Below are 16,382 nucleotides of genomic sequence, written 5' to 3' on the forward strand. Positions count from 1 at the left end.
AATAATATGGAAACAGTTAAGAGCCGTGATGAATGCACATGCTCTTGGTATGAAGTTGGCACGCTGTCAACATAGCAAGAACACAAAATCATATATCGTTTTCATCGGGGTATACAGGAAAAAGATGTGCAACTCTATGCCCTTTCCACATCAGTCGCGTACAGTGCATTCATCATTATTCAACATTTAAACATTGGGTATTTTTACTAATTTCTCCTTCTTCTTAATTTAACTAATAACTTGAGTGTTTTGCACGTGGAGCTCTGAAGTATTGAGTTACTCTCAAGTTAAAAACGATAAAAACATACTTAGAATCCACCCATTTACTTTTGATATTAAAGAGAAAAATTTCAAAGAAGTTGGAGTTTCGTCATCATTTCATTTCAATAATAAAGAATAGTGAAAAAGAAGATGAATAAGATAATCAACCGATCGAACCCTAAAATAAGGGTATTTCTGTTATTTCATATATTGAAGGTATTTTGTTATACTCCGTTAATGGAGAAATAGTAGATGACAGCTTGCCCGGGTCAACGAAAGCCCAGGGGCAGACCCATCTTGTAGGCCTTTAGTTTTTCTTTGTCTTGGTAATAAATGTCCGCTCTTTTGAGTGAAAAGTTCACTAAAAACAAGTAGGAATTTATCTTTAAAAAAAAAAAAACGTGTAAGAAGGCGATGTGGGTTGGTGACATAATTAAGAGGGACCCATCTACTTGTTGTGCATAGGGACCATTTAGGGCATTTCTTCTTCAGTTGTACCTACCCCAAGATTAAATACTAGGGAATCCAATGATTACCAATCAAGCGAAAAAAAAATAATAATAATCAAAATCATTATGTCTAGATCATCCACGTACTTAGAGAACTCTATAAAAAAAATAAAAAAAAAAACCCTAATCAAATATTCACTTTATATCAGTAAATTTTAATTTTGTTCAAGAAATACACGCAACTTTTTCAATTACTTAAAATAAAGATTAATGTTGGAGTGATCTTAGTGGACGACACATGTGGGACATCTTGATATAGTGGCATGCATATATTAAAGGTGCATTTTCTCTAAGATACAAGTAAAATACATCTACGGACATGCGTGTGCCACCATATCAAGGTACTCTCTGTGTGTCCCTTGTTGAGGTCACTCCAACATGACTCTAAAATGAAACATAGAATTAAAAATCACATCTATACACATCCATACAGGTTAGAATTACATGGAAACAACCAAGAGCTGTGATGAATGCACATGGTCTTGGAATGAAGTTGGTACGCGACTGACATGTCAAGGGCACAGAACCATAGATCTTTTTCATTGGGATACACATCAAAAAGATGTGAAGTTCTACGCTCTTGCCATGTTAGTTGTACGAAATCATAGATAGTTTTCATCAGGATAAATAGAAAAAAGATGTGCAGTTCTATGCCCTTACCACATCAGCCGCATACTAAGATCGCGTGCATTCATCATTATTCAACATTTAAACATTGCATTTGATGCAGATGATTGAGAAATCTTTATTGTTCAATCAAAATTTAAGTTCAGGTAATATGATCCTTTAGTTTGGACTTTACTTTCCCCAAGCCTTGGTGGTGCTGAAGTTTTGACTTTACATTATGCAAGGCTGGGATTCAAATTAAGCCCAGCCCAAATCCTGCCCAATAATAAAACCCATTTCTCCCATTAAAGATTAAAAGACACTATAACCCCTATTTAAATAATTTTAATTGTTGTTTACAATTATGATTAAGCTCATATAAAATTTTAAAAATAAAAAATAGAAATCTATTGGCACCTCAACCTTACCTATTCCCAACCAGTCACTTATTTTCTTTATTTTTAATTGGGGTGCAATAAGTAAACGTTTAAGTGCCAATAGCAGCTCTAAACCAATGTAGGTACAGAGAGAGAGAGGGCAAAATGGTAAAGGTCTAGTAGCGATAAATGATCTGGTGTATCGCCCTTTTTACTTCAACAATAGTCACCTTCTTTCCATTACTATTCTCCTTCACCTGAAAAATCAAAAATAAAATAAATTATCAAATATCATGACTTGTAGTATATGATGGAGAGAATCTGGAGCTGATGGTAGACACAGTGATCAGATGGTTCAGTTGTACCTTAGCCCGCAACTCGGCCTCAAAGACGCCATCAGTAGATGAAGAATGAACGGCTGTGATCTCCATCAGAAGCTCCCTAAGTGTCTCCATAACATCAATCAGTATCCCTTCCCTATACAAACATTTCAATTCCACTAATGCATCACATTCAATGATCGACACCTGTACGATGTTCCCAACATTCGGTACTCCATCAACCACCTTAGCCCTTCCACCATTAATTCCGTCTACTATCCTCAACTTCCTCCTATTCTCCACCGTCACACTTCTCTGCTTCTTCGTCCTACCAATCTTCAGTGCATCCCCACCTTTCAACAATCGATTACAATCCTCGAGATCATCAATCCTTCTCCTTAACTGTTTCACATACTCAATTGTGTCACCAAGGATTGACGCTTTATCCATCTTGGTGACAAAAGGGACAAGAGAACGTAAGATAACAAACAACTCGTTTAACTTCTCTCGTCTTCGTCTCTCAGCGAGGACATGGTTCGCACATAGTTCTTCTTGCTTACGTAACGTTATTTCTGTATCGGCATATGGGGATTTCGGGTAATTTTCGTCCCGATATTTGTTGTGTAAAAACGGTACGTTAAAGAGAATGGACTTAAGGAGCCATTGTGACCTATCATGTAACGGTGGGTGCTCGTAAGGGAAATTCAGGTTCGAGAATGCCGATTTTGACGAATACCCAATGTGGCGGATTGGTGAAGATTCGGACTTACGGACGAAATTCTGTTCGAGAATCTCCGAAACTGTTTGGGAGTAGTTGGTACCCTGTGCTAATTCTTCAATTTGAGGGGTTTCTGTGAAAATACAAAATTAAGTGTAATTTAGAAATAGACCTCCACATTTTGAAAAATATAAGAAATACCCCCTCAGTATTTTCAAACTTATGATATGCCCCCTGACACCCCCATCTAGGAGTTAGGAGTCAAGTATCTATTAGGGCACCCCTATGGGTAGCTCTCTCTAAAAGAAGGGTGAATATGTCTTACGGACCCTTTCTACTGCAGCTAGGGTTAAGATGTCACTGTGAAAATCTTCACTTGGAAACTGCTTTCAATGACTGAGTTCTTAGATAATAACCGTCTTAAAGACTTTTTGTGCAAAGAAAGAGGATTTCCGCTTAGCCTGCCCCTAGCTCTCAATGCAAAGTCTTTGATTCTCGATCTACTTTTGAATATAATGACATGGCCCTTGATCTCAGTCACCTCTAGAATCTTAAGTTTAAAAATCAAAGATAGAATCTAAAGTTTAAAATGAGGGCAAAATATACCTGACCATGATGGTTTGGCGGAGAAAATTAAGGGTGTGTGGGTAGGGGTAGAAGTGAGGCTAAAATCAAATAAGAATCAGACTAACTTAGTAAGATTTCAAATTTTAATAAGGGTCGTGAGCTGACATTGCTACGTCAAAAACATGATCCAATGCCATAAAGAAGTAGAATACAAATTATAAGAACTTCGAACAAAAAATTATTTTTCAATGTTAAATTTAAAATTTAAATTTAGGAAAATAATAGTCATTTGTTTTCAATATTTAGGTGCAAGTTTTTAATTTAAAGATTTTTCATGAAATCTAGAAGGTTGTGATGTTGGATTACTAATGTAATAATTCATGTGAGCCCAAGTAAGATTTGAAATGTTACTAAGGCCCTATTTGATAACATTATCACTTTTTACGATAAGATTTTACGACTAAAAACAGTTGGTAAGGTCAATTTGAAATGATAATAAGAAAAGTGTTTTTATGATGTAATTGGTAATGTCAATTTTGTCTAGAGCGTCTTTGAGTCACATTTGGCCTTGTGGGGTGACACAGTATTTACTGTGATTCTTACAATTCTGACATGGACATGCATACATAACTGTAGATGGTTTTTGCTCGTATCATGAGAAAACACATTTATGATTATGTAGACATCCCATGCCAGACTTGTGAGAATCGCAATAAACACTCTTTGTCATTCGAGCATTTTCCTTTTATCAATATTAGAGATACCCCCTATGTTTCCAAACTGTTAGCATGCCCGTTGCCCTTGCACTTGTTTTGTTAGACAAACTTAAATGACCTAAATACCCTTATCTTCAAGCTCAATGAAAACACAAGATTTTTCTACCTAAAAAATTCTCTACTTCTCCAAAAGAGCTATTTATTGAGGTTTGAAGGTTGAAGAACTCACGGTACCTGAAACTTGCAGCTCAAGATCATTGCATAGCTGGCTTTGCAAGAGTGGCCACTCATGATGATCCGGCTCAGCTCGACTCTGGGTGTCCACTTGGCTGCCAGACTGGCTCAATGCGGGCATGTGCTGGTCAAGTCCCATGTTATTCGAACCATCGTCTGGTGAACCAAGCCGAATCTCCTCTGACAATTCGAGTTGCATAAGCTCGCTCGGTTGATCAGCTTCGGCTTGAGCCATTTCAGCACCATGAATAATCGGGTCACCTAAGTAGAGTGGTTCTTGTGTAGCAGATTGGTGGCTATTTTGGCCCGTTTCAGTTTTGGAGTCGGACTCCGCTTCTTCTTCATCATCATCTTCTTGATTGGTATTTGATTCAAGTGGGTCCACTGCAGAGTGCAAGTGGGGCCCAACTGACGTGGCAAAAGGATCAGAAGATGATTGCTCTGAGAGGGCCAGATTTGGTTGGTGATCAATATTGAAGATGCTCTTAACATGTTGGATCAGCCCATGATCCTCCTGAACCTGAAGTTTGAATATTAACGTATTAAGTTTTGGTGTAAGTCATTCATACTGAATCTCAGTGTGCAATTGAATCAACACCAATCAAGTGGGCCCTCCTGTTGAGGATCCCACAGTAGAATTTGATGTGGAGGATGACTCACCCTTTCGATGGTGCCAAGTTCAATGACGCCGTCCAAGAGAGGAATGCACACAACTGTCTGTACATCAGCACTCTGATGCATCATCATGGCATTTGCATTTGAGAAGGAGAAAAGGGAAGAATATATATATTAGTTCCTTGACATGGAAATAAGGCTAAAATTAGAAGCACGAATTCCTTTGATTTTTCTAATTTAATTCAAGAAAATATTCTCATATTTTATTTTTTAAATTTCAGAACTATTAAAGACTACTCGATGGATATCTCGTTATATGACAGGTGCAAGACAAAGGGTATGATTTATGGTTAGATTAGAGTGTTATTTAACATTATTAGCGGACTACTTCACAAAGAAGTGCTCATGGCTCATGGATGACATATTATCAGACTTGAACTAATAGGTTTTGACGATCTCCGTGTGTTTCTGAATCAACGATAAGGCTAGCCACAAAGTTGGATTCATATATATATATATATATATATATATATATATATATATATATATATATATATTCTGATAAATAGCATTATTCATGAAAAAAACAGAACTAGGGCAATCGAGATGACCAACCTAGCAGGACCTTTCATGAGACGCTACCCACTAGAAATACAAAGCATCCCATCCTAGTTATAGATAAAATCCTTGAAGAAGATCCCCTTAAATTCTTTAAAAACTTTGGACCAACAAAACAAAAGGCCCAAGATGGAAATAATCATTTATGTGCCATCTTTTTGTTTCCCCTAAAAAATACGGTCTTTTCTCTCCCGCTACACCCCCCAACATATTGCGAATGATGTAATACTCCATAGCAATCTCTTCACGCCACCGAACGAAAATCCACTTGAAGACCAACATGTGAAGAGGTCTTTTATTGTTTTGGGCAAGCAAGTTAAGAATCCAAATAACTTAAAAAAATGTACCCAAATTTCATACGTGAATTTGCAATGAAGGAGAAGGTGATCCAAAGATTCTCCATTGTCCATACATAGGACATAACAACTTGCCCCATACCACCCACGGTACATCAAAAAATCTGTCATTTGGATCCTTCCTAATGAAGTTGTCCATGTGAAAAAAGCAACCCTACTTGGCACCTTCGGACCCCAAATCGAGGCGTAAGGGAATGAGTTATTACCATCATTACACAAGGAATGACAAAAAGAACGCACCGAGAACCTACCATCCTTGCTTGCCATCCATACTCTCTCATCCTCCCTTCCCCTGCGGAGCTCAATGCATGAAGCTACATCGATTACTCTTCCAACTTCTACCAATTCTAAGCCGTCGAGACCACTTCTAAAACCAAAGTCCTAAGCCCATTCTTCGTCTACTAATCTTCGGAAAGATGCGATAGGAAACCCTTTTTTTGTGGAAATAGAATACAAAGAAAGAAACACTTCCATAAGGGGCTGATTACTGCACCAAATGTCCTCCCAAAATCTTACTTTGTTCCCTTGATCCACTTTAAATTTAAGTCTTGACTTGAACAGGAAAATGGTCTTCATGATGCCTTTCCTCATCCCACAGCCATGAGGGTGTCTAGCTGGACTTCTCTCTTAGCGCGTTCACCTAGCACCGTATTTTCCTTCTATGACTTTTCTCCACAAGTTGTTGCTATCAAACCCAAATTTCTATAACCACTTCCCTTCAACATGCATTATTAATAATAAATCCTCTGGCATTAATTATCGACTCATATGTCATGGCCATATGATGTGCTCAAGCAAGAGATTGGCTTGTCCTATAAGGGGTACGCCAGGCAGATTTAGTGGTGAACTAACATGATTAGTATGGTGGAACCCACATGTCTAGAAATGCAAGAAAATTGAGTGGCCAACATTCTAGTTAGTTTATTTAGATATGGGTTCAAAGCAAATAAAGATTAATCATGAATTGAAGTAATCATTAACATGAATGTGCCAAAATTACGAATGAGCAAAAGCATATATATATATATATATATATATATATATATATATATATATATATATATATATATATATATATATAGATCATGATCAAGCTGCTTTGGTTCATTGTTATGCCCTTCACACTTGTATCATCACCTAGATGTAATGTGATTGTGATGGTCCTGGCGCTTGCGCCACATGATTGATAGTTTGATGCCCGTGAAATCTTGGTATCCAGATTCTTATATCTAGGATCTTGTGACCTTACATTCTTCCCCCGATATCTGATCCTCTATGATGCTCCAAATTCATACCAATTTGCTACGATAGTCTACACCAATTAAAGATCAATTGGCTCATTAGTGCCCCATGTTCCTCAACTCAAAAAATGTCCAACTCAATTTGATAGAGGATCCCATGTTATCTACATTTTTTAAAGCATTGCCCCCATGCTCATGCCTTGTTGGTGCTTGCTTGGTTCCCATGTCACCCATGCATCATAGTGGTTATACCTATTGCGCCGAAACAAACACCCTCCCAATTTAAGTGATGTTGGCACCACCTCTCTATTCAAGGAGGAAAAACAAAACCAATAGAGAGTATATATATTTATTTTCCAAGGCACCATGTTTATCACTTGTCTACAGTTGTTCTTTTATAATGAACAAAAAGTATACATTCATCATAGTGAATGAATAATTCGTTTAACTGACCTACAAAATAATTTCATGGGGACTCATATGATAATGGCATGTGATATGTATGGAACAAACAATAAAGGTGTTTCAGCCACCAACCAAAACCTCTTGACGCATGCACCTTTGATCAAACGTCATGACAACGTTGTTAAAATATAAGTGGTAAAGAAAGAGGAGAAATAGATAAAAAATTAAGAAGGAATTATTTATTGCATACATATCGTTGAAATGACAAAGGCTAAGTTTTGGTTTCTTGAGGAATAGACCAACTACAAGTACCCTACCCTTTCAATGGCACTATTTTCACAATTGGCAAGGGTTATTAGGTCACTTATGAAGGATCTCATGATGTGTCAGTCTTGGGAGACTTGATAAACCAAATTCACATTATGTCATAAGTCCCATGAAGTATCAGTATCAACAAGAATAGTTATAACATGTCGAGGGAATCATTATCCTTTTACACCCTCCATGCTTTCACAAATTGGATCCTATCGACAAATTTCTTTTTACAGAATCTACATTAAGATTCGTAAAATAAGATTGCAAATGATTTTATTTATTTTGATGAAAAAATAAGAGTACAAATCTCAATATTTCCCTCTAATTAACAATTAAGTACACAAATAGTGACGTATGTAGCTTTTCTTCTCTCCAGACTTCGCGTTTTATTTGTTGAGATAGTTACTTTGACGATGACTTTGTTTGTGTTTGATCTTCTGTAAAGGCTTATGTAGATTTTCTTCTCTTCGAACTTCACACTTTATCGGTTGAGAAGGATTTGTTGACATTTGAAAAATGATTTTTGAGCTTGATCTTCTTTAGAGGTTTATATAGATTTTCTTCTCTCTAGGTTTTGTAGTTTATTGACTAAAAACGTTTTCTTGACTTCCAGAGAAGGGATTTATGTTTGATTTTCGCTTTAATCGAAGTTCGAATATCTAAAGAACTTTACTTTGTCTTTAGAGGGGGGCTTAAGAGCTTCTTCTTCTCCGGAGGAAGAACTTCTGTCTTTTGAGAGAAAGTGATCCAGATCCCTTTTCAAATGCGGGAGACTCTTATATTTATAGACTTAAAGATAATTTAGCTTTTCAATTATATCCTAACTTAAAGAGATTTGATTGGTTTGTTTAAAGACTAAACTCGTCCAAATCAAATTTTATGGATTTTATGTATTGTTGGTGGGCCATACTCATTAATTTGAGTGTAGGGCCTGATAGTTATGTGGATCACTTGGATTTATTAGAACATAGGTTTTATCTGAAATACCCAAAATCTTAATTATAAGAGGCTTATTCCTAATCAATCAATCGGCTTAATTTAGATGTATGGCCCATTTTATAATTTTTAGGATCTTTCTTGTGATTTGTGAAAGATGTAGGAGCCTTGTTAAAATTTTGATGTTTACAAATACCCTCTCAAGGTGCATTGTGGAATGCATATCAGATGACAATGCATTCTTGATATGTTGACATGAGTGATTATTTGGGGAAAAGTATTTTTCTTTTGGCATTTCCCTTTTTTTAACCCTTGTTGAGTGTTGGGATTTACTTCTCTTATTCTTTTTTTCTTGATATTTTATATGAGATTTACTTGATGGAATGTGAGGACCGACAATGCAGGTATTGACAATGTGCCACTTGATCTTGTTATTTTGTGGCAATTTTATTGTGTGTGGAAAGATGTCAAATCTTTTATGACGCCTCCTCTGAAATTTCAAATATCAATGGCCACGTACCCTTTTTGTCTTGTCTTGTAATGCAAATTTGAAGTATCATGACATAGATTAACTCAAATTAACCCAGGCGTAAGCCCATTTATTTTAATCCCATGAGTACAATACTCATTTCATCATCAAGATTGTACCAATTTTTCAATGCATGACAAAGACCTTCGTTTAAAAAAGTAGTGTCGTCACTTTCACTTGGAACGCCTCCCTTGGATAACATTTCAAAACTTTATTGAAGATTCAATGAATCTCTAGAACATTAAATGTTTTGACTAGGCTAAATAACTTTTCTTTAAAGAAAAGTAGTAATTTTATTACTTTTTCAACAAAATTACACAACTCCCTTGAATAGTTATCCAAATTCTTGTACAATGAATCCCCAACCATCCTATTGTTTGACTGAGGTAAAGAACCTAAACTATATTAAATGTTGCTCTCTTTGATATCCCAACACTTTTATTAGAACATGTTCTGATTTCTATGCGTAGTTGGTTTCCTTTAACTGACTATCTTCTTCCCATTTTGAATAGGAATGAATCTTTAAAAGAAGTAGAAGGTAATTTGGGGTGGAAGAATTGCAGGTTGAGATAAAAGAATGGCTTGAAGATGATTGGGTTAGACTATAAGCTATCCTTTCTTCAACTTTTATTATTCAAGAGCTTTTTCACTGAATGAACGTCATCCCATCTATTGATTTCCTCAGTTAGGCACAACTTTATAATATTCTGAAACTCGTGATTGATTCCATCACGAAAAGAGCTTTCGTTGCGAGATTCAAACTTTTTGTGGATTTTGCAAGCACCTAATAAGGCACCCAGATTCCAATGTGATCCAATACAAATCGTGCACTATCGATCATCTTCATTGTCCCTTCGAATTTACTTAATGGAATATCTACTTCTTTCTTCAAGAAATTGCAGCCAGCTTTAAACATATATTGAAAATGGTGAAGTTTTGGGGCCGAAACTTTTAAGATTTTGATCGCATCCTTTGAGTTGAATCGTCCAAAAGTTCGAGTTGAGTCATATAGTTTTCACACGTGAGTTGTGATTGAATCACTTCAATATCCAACTAGGATTAGGAGAAGTGACTCGTAATGACTCATGTATTACAAAACGACCTAAATTGAGTGCTTTCCTTCAAATCCACAATGGTTCACGAACTTATATTTGAGAAACTCTCTAACTCTTCTACCATTATGCATACATGCTGAGTATTGCCATCAAGTAGTCTTTCACTGTAATAGAAACACGCATAAAAGATAACAGAAATATGCATAAGGGATTTTGTTCTTCGACCCAAATAAATGGCGTGCTCAAGAAGGACTCTTAGCATTCTTTTATAAATAGAGCAAACTATGGGTTTGGGATTTGACGTTGCAGTTGTGGAGGTAAACCCCTGCCATCTTCTTTATCTCTTTCTTCTATGCTCTTTATTTCCTTCTTTTTTAGTTAGACCTGAACTCCCCCCCCCCCCCTCCCCCTCTTTTTAATATTCAATAACAAAGTTATTACAGATTTTAAAAATTACTGCAATTTCCCTTTCTTCATCATGCAACCCAGACTCAAAACACAAGCACTCAACAAGTACGTCTTATTTCTTCGTTTCTCCTTCCTCCTTGTTCTTTCATTTTTTTTTCTAGTTTCTGTGTTGCACAATTGCATCTTTTCTTTAATATTTTTTTTTTATTGCAGTTTAGATAGCATCCATTTTGCATTTTGGGGATTAACAATTTCAATTATTGTTATTACGAAAAGGTAATTTCTCAAACTAGATCCCCCTATTATATTTCCTTTTTATCCATGATGAACTGTAACATGAATTATAGATTGGAAACTTATGTCCCTTATTAATGAGTCTTCAAATCGACTATTTATTTGCTGTGCTCAAGGGCAGACAATACCAATTGACTAGAAGAACCACGTGATGGAAAATGTACTCACTAGTTGGCCAGTCTCAAAAGCAGCTGTTTATCAGTGGTGCTTAAAGGCAAATAACGCCAATTAGTTAAAAGGACCACGTGATGAAGGATTTGTACATGTCGATTAACCACTCTCCAAAGCAATTGTTTATTAGTGGTACTCAGGGATGAACAATGCTAGCTGGTTAAAAGAACCACGCGACGAGAGATTTATACACATAAGTTGGCCAATCTCTTAAGCTTTTATTTATCAATGGTACTCGGGGGCGAACAACATCAACCAGCTAAAAGAATCACGCGATGAAAGATTTGTACAAGCTGATTGGTCAGTTTCTAAAATAACTATTTATCAGTGATACTCGAGGGCGGACAACGCCAACTGGCTAAAAAAATCGTGTGATGAGAGATTTGTACATGTCAGTTAGCCAATCTCCAAAGTAACTATTTATCAGTGGTGCTTGGGGGTATACAACGCTAATTGGCTAGAGATGTCGTGTGACGAAGAGCATTGTCGAACAGTTTAGGCTCGTGTTGATGAACGTCACCAACAATTTAGACTTGTGTTAAGGAGTATCGACAACAGTTTGAGCTCGTGTTGAGGAGCATCGACAACAGTTTAGGCTCGTATCAAGAAGCGTTGTCAAACAGTTTAAACTCGTGTCAAGGAGCATTGTCAAACAATTTAGACTCGTGTTGAGGAGTATTGTCAAACAATTTAGAAAGGGATCACTTCTTTAGACAAGGCCTATTCCATAATTATAATGCTCTCCTTAAATATATCTTTTGTGCTAATCTTGTTTTTCTCCTACTTTCCTAACCTTAATTGTTACTTTTGCTCTTTAATTTTTCTCAATGTTGTAATTATGATCAAATAACTATTGACTTGGGTTACACAAAAGTCAAATATTGACTTATCCAATTTATCTTTGTTTTACAAGATTTAGGTTAACTCCTCCAAACATAATTTGCATTTAACATTAACATAAAGACAAAAATAAATAAATAAATAAAAATTTAGGTACCTTGGCAAGTATGGCCCTAGAGAAGAGTTTGTTGTTGGCCTCATTTGCACCTGTAAGCCACACATGATGTTGTTTGGAAAATGACTCTCCTGGTAACCTACAAAAGTAGCCTGTGTTAGCTATTAAAACCATGGTGGCCACTATATATAGGGGAGCGTTCGGAAGCCCTAAAGAGAACCAAACATTTTTCAATACATGGGTTAGAAGTTTTGGAATTAGCTGATTTTTTTGGACGATATCGATGTTGAGGAGATCATCTTATTATGAAATTTCTAACCCCAATTTACAAGTTGAAGAATCGTGGAGCATTAATTATTTTTAAATCACTTTTGATGGGGTTTGAAGTTTCAGGATGAGCTAATTTTTTGTGAGGATGATCTCCTCATCATAAAGATACTCCTTACAAAAAATAAGCTAATTCCAAAACTTCTAGTCCATATATTGAAAAATATTTAGCACAATGTTTGGCTAAATCAACCTACTTCGTCTCCCATATATATAATGATTTTCTAACTCAACCTGATAGGATAACTCAAAAACTCATCGACGCGACATGTGCAAAGAATCATAGATTTTTTGTTACGGGATACACAACTGCACATCCCCATAAACATGTCCAGTTGTGTATCTCAAGGCAAAAAATTTACAATTCTTTGCACATGTCACTTTAATGAATTTTTGAGTTATTCTATCAGGTTGAATTATAAAATCAACACTATATATAATATGAGTCGAGTTCCGTAGACAACGTGTTTTGTCTTATATAAGCAACAAGTTTCGAAATGGACTGATTCTTTGTGAGGTTGATCTCTATGGTGAGGGAATCATCCTCGCAAAAAATCAGCCAATTCTGAAATTCCTAGCCCCAATTTACAAGTTGAAGAATCGTGGACTGTTCATTTTAATCGTTAGTTTGTAACAACTTTTCATACAGTTAGAAATTGTAGAATCGACTGATTTTTTGTGAGGATGATTTACTTACCATAGAGATCATTATCACAAAAAAATTAGTCCATTCTAAAACTTTTGAGCCATATAAGACAAAACTTTGTCTACAATTTTGTCCACCAAACACTGTCCTATATATGTATGGGGCATGTTCAACACCCTACTATTTACCCTACGTTTTGCCTTACGTGTTTTGTCTTACATGGGTTAGAAGTTTTGGAATGGACTGATTTTTTGTGAGGATAATCTCTATGGTGAGGAGATCATCCTCACAAAAAATCAGCCCATTCCGAAACTTCTAACCCCATAAAAATGGATGGGCCATGATTCTTCAACTTGTAAACATGGGGCTAGAAGTTTTGGAATGAGCTGATTTTTGGTTAGGATGATCTTCTCACCATAGAGATCATCCTCATCAAAAATCAACTCATTCCAAAACTTCTAACCCATGTAGGACAAAACACGTCGGGCAAAATGTAGGGCAAATAGTAGGGTTCCAAACATTTTCCTATATATATGATGAATGCATGCGGTCTTGGTACGCGATTATAATGCGACTAATGTGGCAAAGGCATAGCACTGCACATCTTTTTCCTGTGTATCCCGATGAAAAGATATGTGGTTCTTTGCCTTTCCCACGTCAACCGTGTACCAAAATCGTGTGTATTCATCACGAATCATATATAATAGAATCATGATAATCTGACTACCCCATGTGGCAAACTCAATCGTCTACCCTAACATGATAAGTTTGGGAATCGTAGATCTGTGCTCCTCGGGGATACACGGACGCACTTCCCCATAAAGAAAATGTATCTCAAGGGAACCATGTATCCCAAGGAGCATAGATCTATAGATCCGAACTTGTCATGTCAGGTAGTCAATTGAATATGCCACGTGGGGTAGTCAGATTATCACGACTTTATATAATATTTTAGGTCTATTATACCCCTATATCAAAAATTGAAATTGTGAAAAAAAACACAAATTGCATTGGAAAAGCTTCATGACAGCAAAATTCAGTGAGCCAAAAGTCCCATTATCACTTTTCTATCTTTAAGTTGACAAAAAAAACAAGTTCAGGTATGAGAGCTTTACTTGGCTACCATGCAAAGAGAATCCTAAGAGCTCCTAGGCTACACTAAAGACGAAGAATTGAATTGGCTCTATCTGTCTCCTACAACTTTGAAGGCTAAAGACAACCACCACCAGCATGGAAATTTGAAAGCTGTTTAGCTTTGCCATAGGAACTGATTTAGAAATCCAAACAACATATAAATGGGATGCTTACACATTGATGTGGATTTGCATTATCTACACATTTACTATCAAGAAGAAAGAAAGCATCCCAACATAGACTCATTAGTACTCCTGACATATACTTTAGATACCATCACTTTAGGAAGACTGCTTACCTGTGGAGTTGTCCTTAAAGTGGTGCAGAGAGAGAGAGAGAGAGAGAGGGAGGTGGGGGGTAGGGGCATGACATAGATATCAATCTATTATTTATTTATTTATTATATTGCACTGATATCATCATCACAATCATGATACAGCCTTATCCCAAATCAAACTGTTTTATTGAAACTGTGTTCTTATAATCATATATATTTACCTCCATTCATAATAATAAAGAAAAACTAATTATTAAAGTAAAACAATAATTAAACCCATTGTTAATTGGAGATCAAACTAAGTTAAAAAATACATTTAAAAATAAAATAAAATAGCCAACACTTACCCTACTCCAGGGGGGAAAGAAAAGGAAACAGACATAAGGTAGAACCATTCTGACTCCGTCAAGTCCTCCGGCAGTAACGCAGCGGAAGGCCGACAAGTTGGCTTGTTCATCTCCTCGGCCAACAACGAATCGTAAAGCTTTCTAAGCTGTTGACTCCTTTGAAGAGATGCCTCCTCAGTACTCTCCTCCATTGGTTGCACTGTTTTTATAGTTTTTATAGACCCATTGTAGTACCCATCTCCCCAAACTAAAATACTGGATCACCCATTACACCAAAAAAACAAAAACAAATTTAAAATAATCAGTAACAATATAGGTGGACTACATCGTAAAATTATAACAATAAAATAAAACAATCAACATATAAAAAAATAAAAACTTGGATGATTTGGTCACCATAAAATTATGAATTAAGATAACTAACTTATTAGTAAAAATAACATTTGATTACACCACAAACCCAAAATAAATAAGGCAATCACAATTAAAAACTTTGGATCATTGGGTCACCATAAATTTTTAAAACTAAGGAACAAACAAAAATTATATTAATCAGTAACAATAAAAATGGATGAATGGATTTATTTCTTTATTGATGAAGTTACCCTTGTTGTGGACAGACTTTCCAAAAGAGACCATAAGTCCATTGAACAGCTTGAACTGCAGACTTCAACATATGTTGTAACTGACTACTAGGTGAGGGAGCAGCCATTGTTGAACTCAGTGACAGACAGACCTTCTTCTTTATTCCTTTCTCTCAAATAAATTCTTCAAAAAAATAAACAAAAGAAGAAGAAGAACTTTTAGCTTTTGGGTAAATCAAATACTTGAACCAACTTTAAGTCCTCCCCCCAAAAATATCTGATGAAATTAATCCATTAAGAATTTCTAAAGAATAAGAGGGGGTAAAAACTTAGAGAAATTCTAGGGGTTGGTGGGGCCTATGGCTCTGACTCTGTGAAAGATTCTAAGGTCAAGAATCAAGATGGTTTTTGCATGGTTGTTTAGACGAGAGAGAGAGAGAGAGAGAGAGAGAGAGAGAGAGAGGTTGTTCAGATTTAGACTTTAGACAGTGAGACAAAAGAGGAGAAATTCCCCTTTTCGGTGTTCAGAGAAAGAGTGCTGATGGAGAGAGAGAGAGAGAGTTTTGACTGGTCGCTTTACCTACTGTAGTCTTCGTACTCACGTGGATAGACTCACTTGATTTGTGGAATAGTGAAAAAGTGACAAACAAATTGCACCCCAACTTTTACTTATTACACCACACTAAAATAAAGAATATAACAATAGAAAGACATTTCCCAAAACGTGAGCAACTTATGTCAAAATTTCAGTTTTTAAACACTGTTAATTTTAATTCCCAAAACATGTTTTTTCAGTGAATTCGTCACTTTTATTATCAATGAATTCTTAGATAAATTACCAGCAACATTGTTGATATTGCA

The 16,382-nt window shown here is 36.0% G+C and overlaps 1 protein-coding gene and 1 long non-coding RNA gene across 3 annotated transcripts; one reads left to right on the forward strand and one right to left on the reverse strand.

Annotated features, from left to right (window-relative positions):
* Window positions 1–1,695: 1,695 nt before the first annotated feature.
* Window positions 1,696–16,058, reverse strand: LOC147395794 (transcription factor BHLH42-like). The gene is made up of 7 exons (XM_086449966.1): window positions 15,543–16,058; window positions 14,938–15,192; window positions 12,249–12,345; window positions 4,969–5,040; window positions 4,309–4,828; window positions 2,119–2,924; window positions 1,696–2,010 (listed from the first exon to the last, which is right to left on the reverse strand). Exons 1-7 carry the CDS (start codon window positions 15,647–15,649, stop codon window positions 1,930–1,932), a joined length of 1,938 nt encoding a protein of 645 aa, XP_086306092.1. The 5' UTR covers window positions 15,650–16,058; the 3' UTR covers window positions 1,696–1,929.
* LOC147395795 (uncharacterized) lies at window positions 9,808–11,487 on the forward strand. 2 transcript variants are annotated; one of them, XR_015180421.1, is made up of 3 exons: window positions 9,808–10,695; window positions 10,822–10,891; window positions 11,000–11,487. It is a non-coding gene; the product is annotated as an uncharacterized LOC147395795 (long non-coding RNA). The 2 variants fall into 2 exon arrangements; XR_015180422.1 differs by having other exon boundaries at window positions 11,005–11,487.
* Window positions 16,059–16,382: the final 324 nt, after the last annotated feature.

This window comes from Akebia trifoliata, chromosome 8, assembly GCF_017979445.1.
Source record: "Akebia trifoliata isolate Shusen 1 chromosome 8, ASM1797944v1, whole genome shotgun sequence".
NCBI lineage: Eukaryota > Viridiplantae > Streptophyta > Magnoliopsida > Ranunculales > Lardizabalaceae > Akebia > Akebia trifoliata.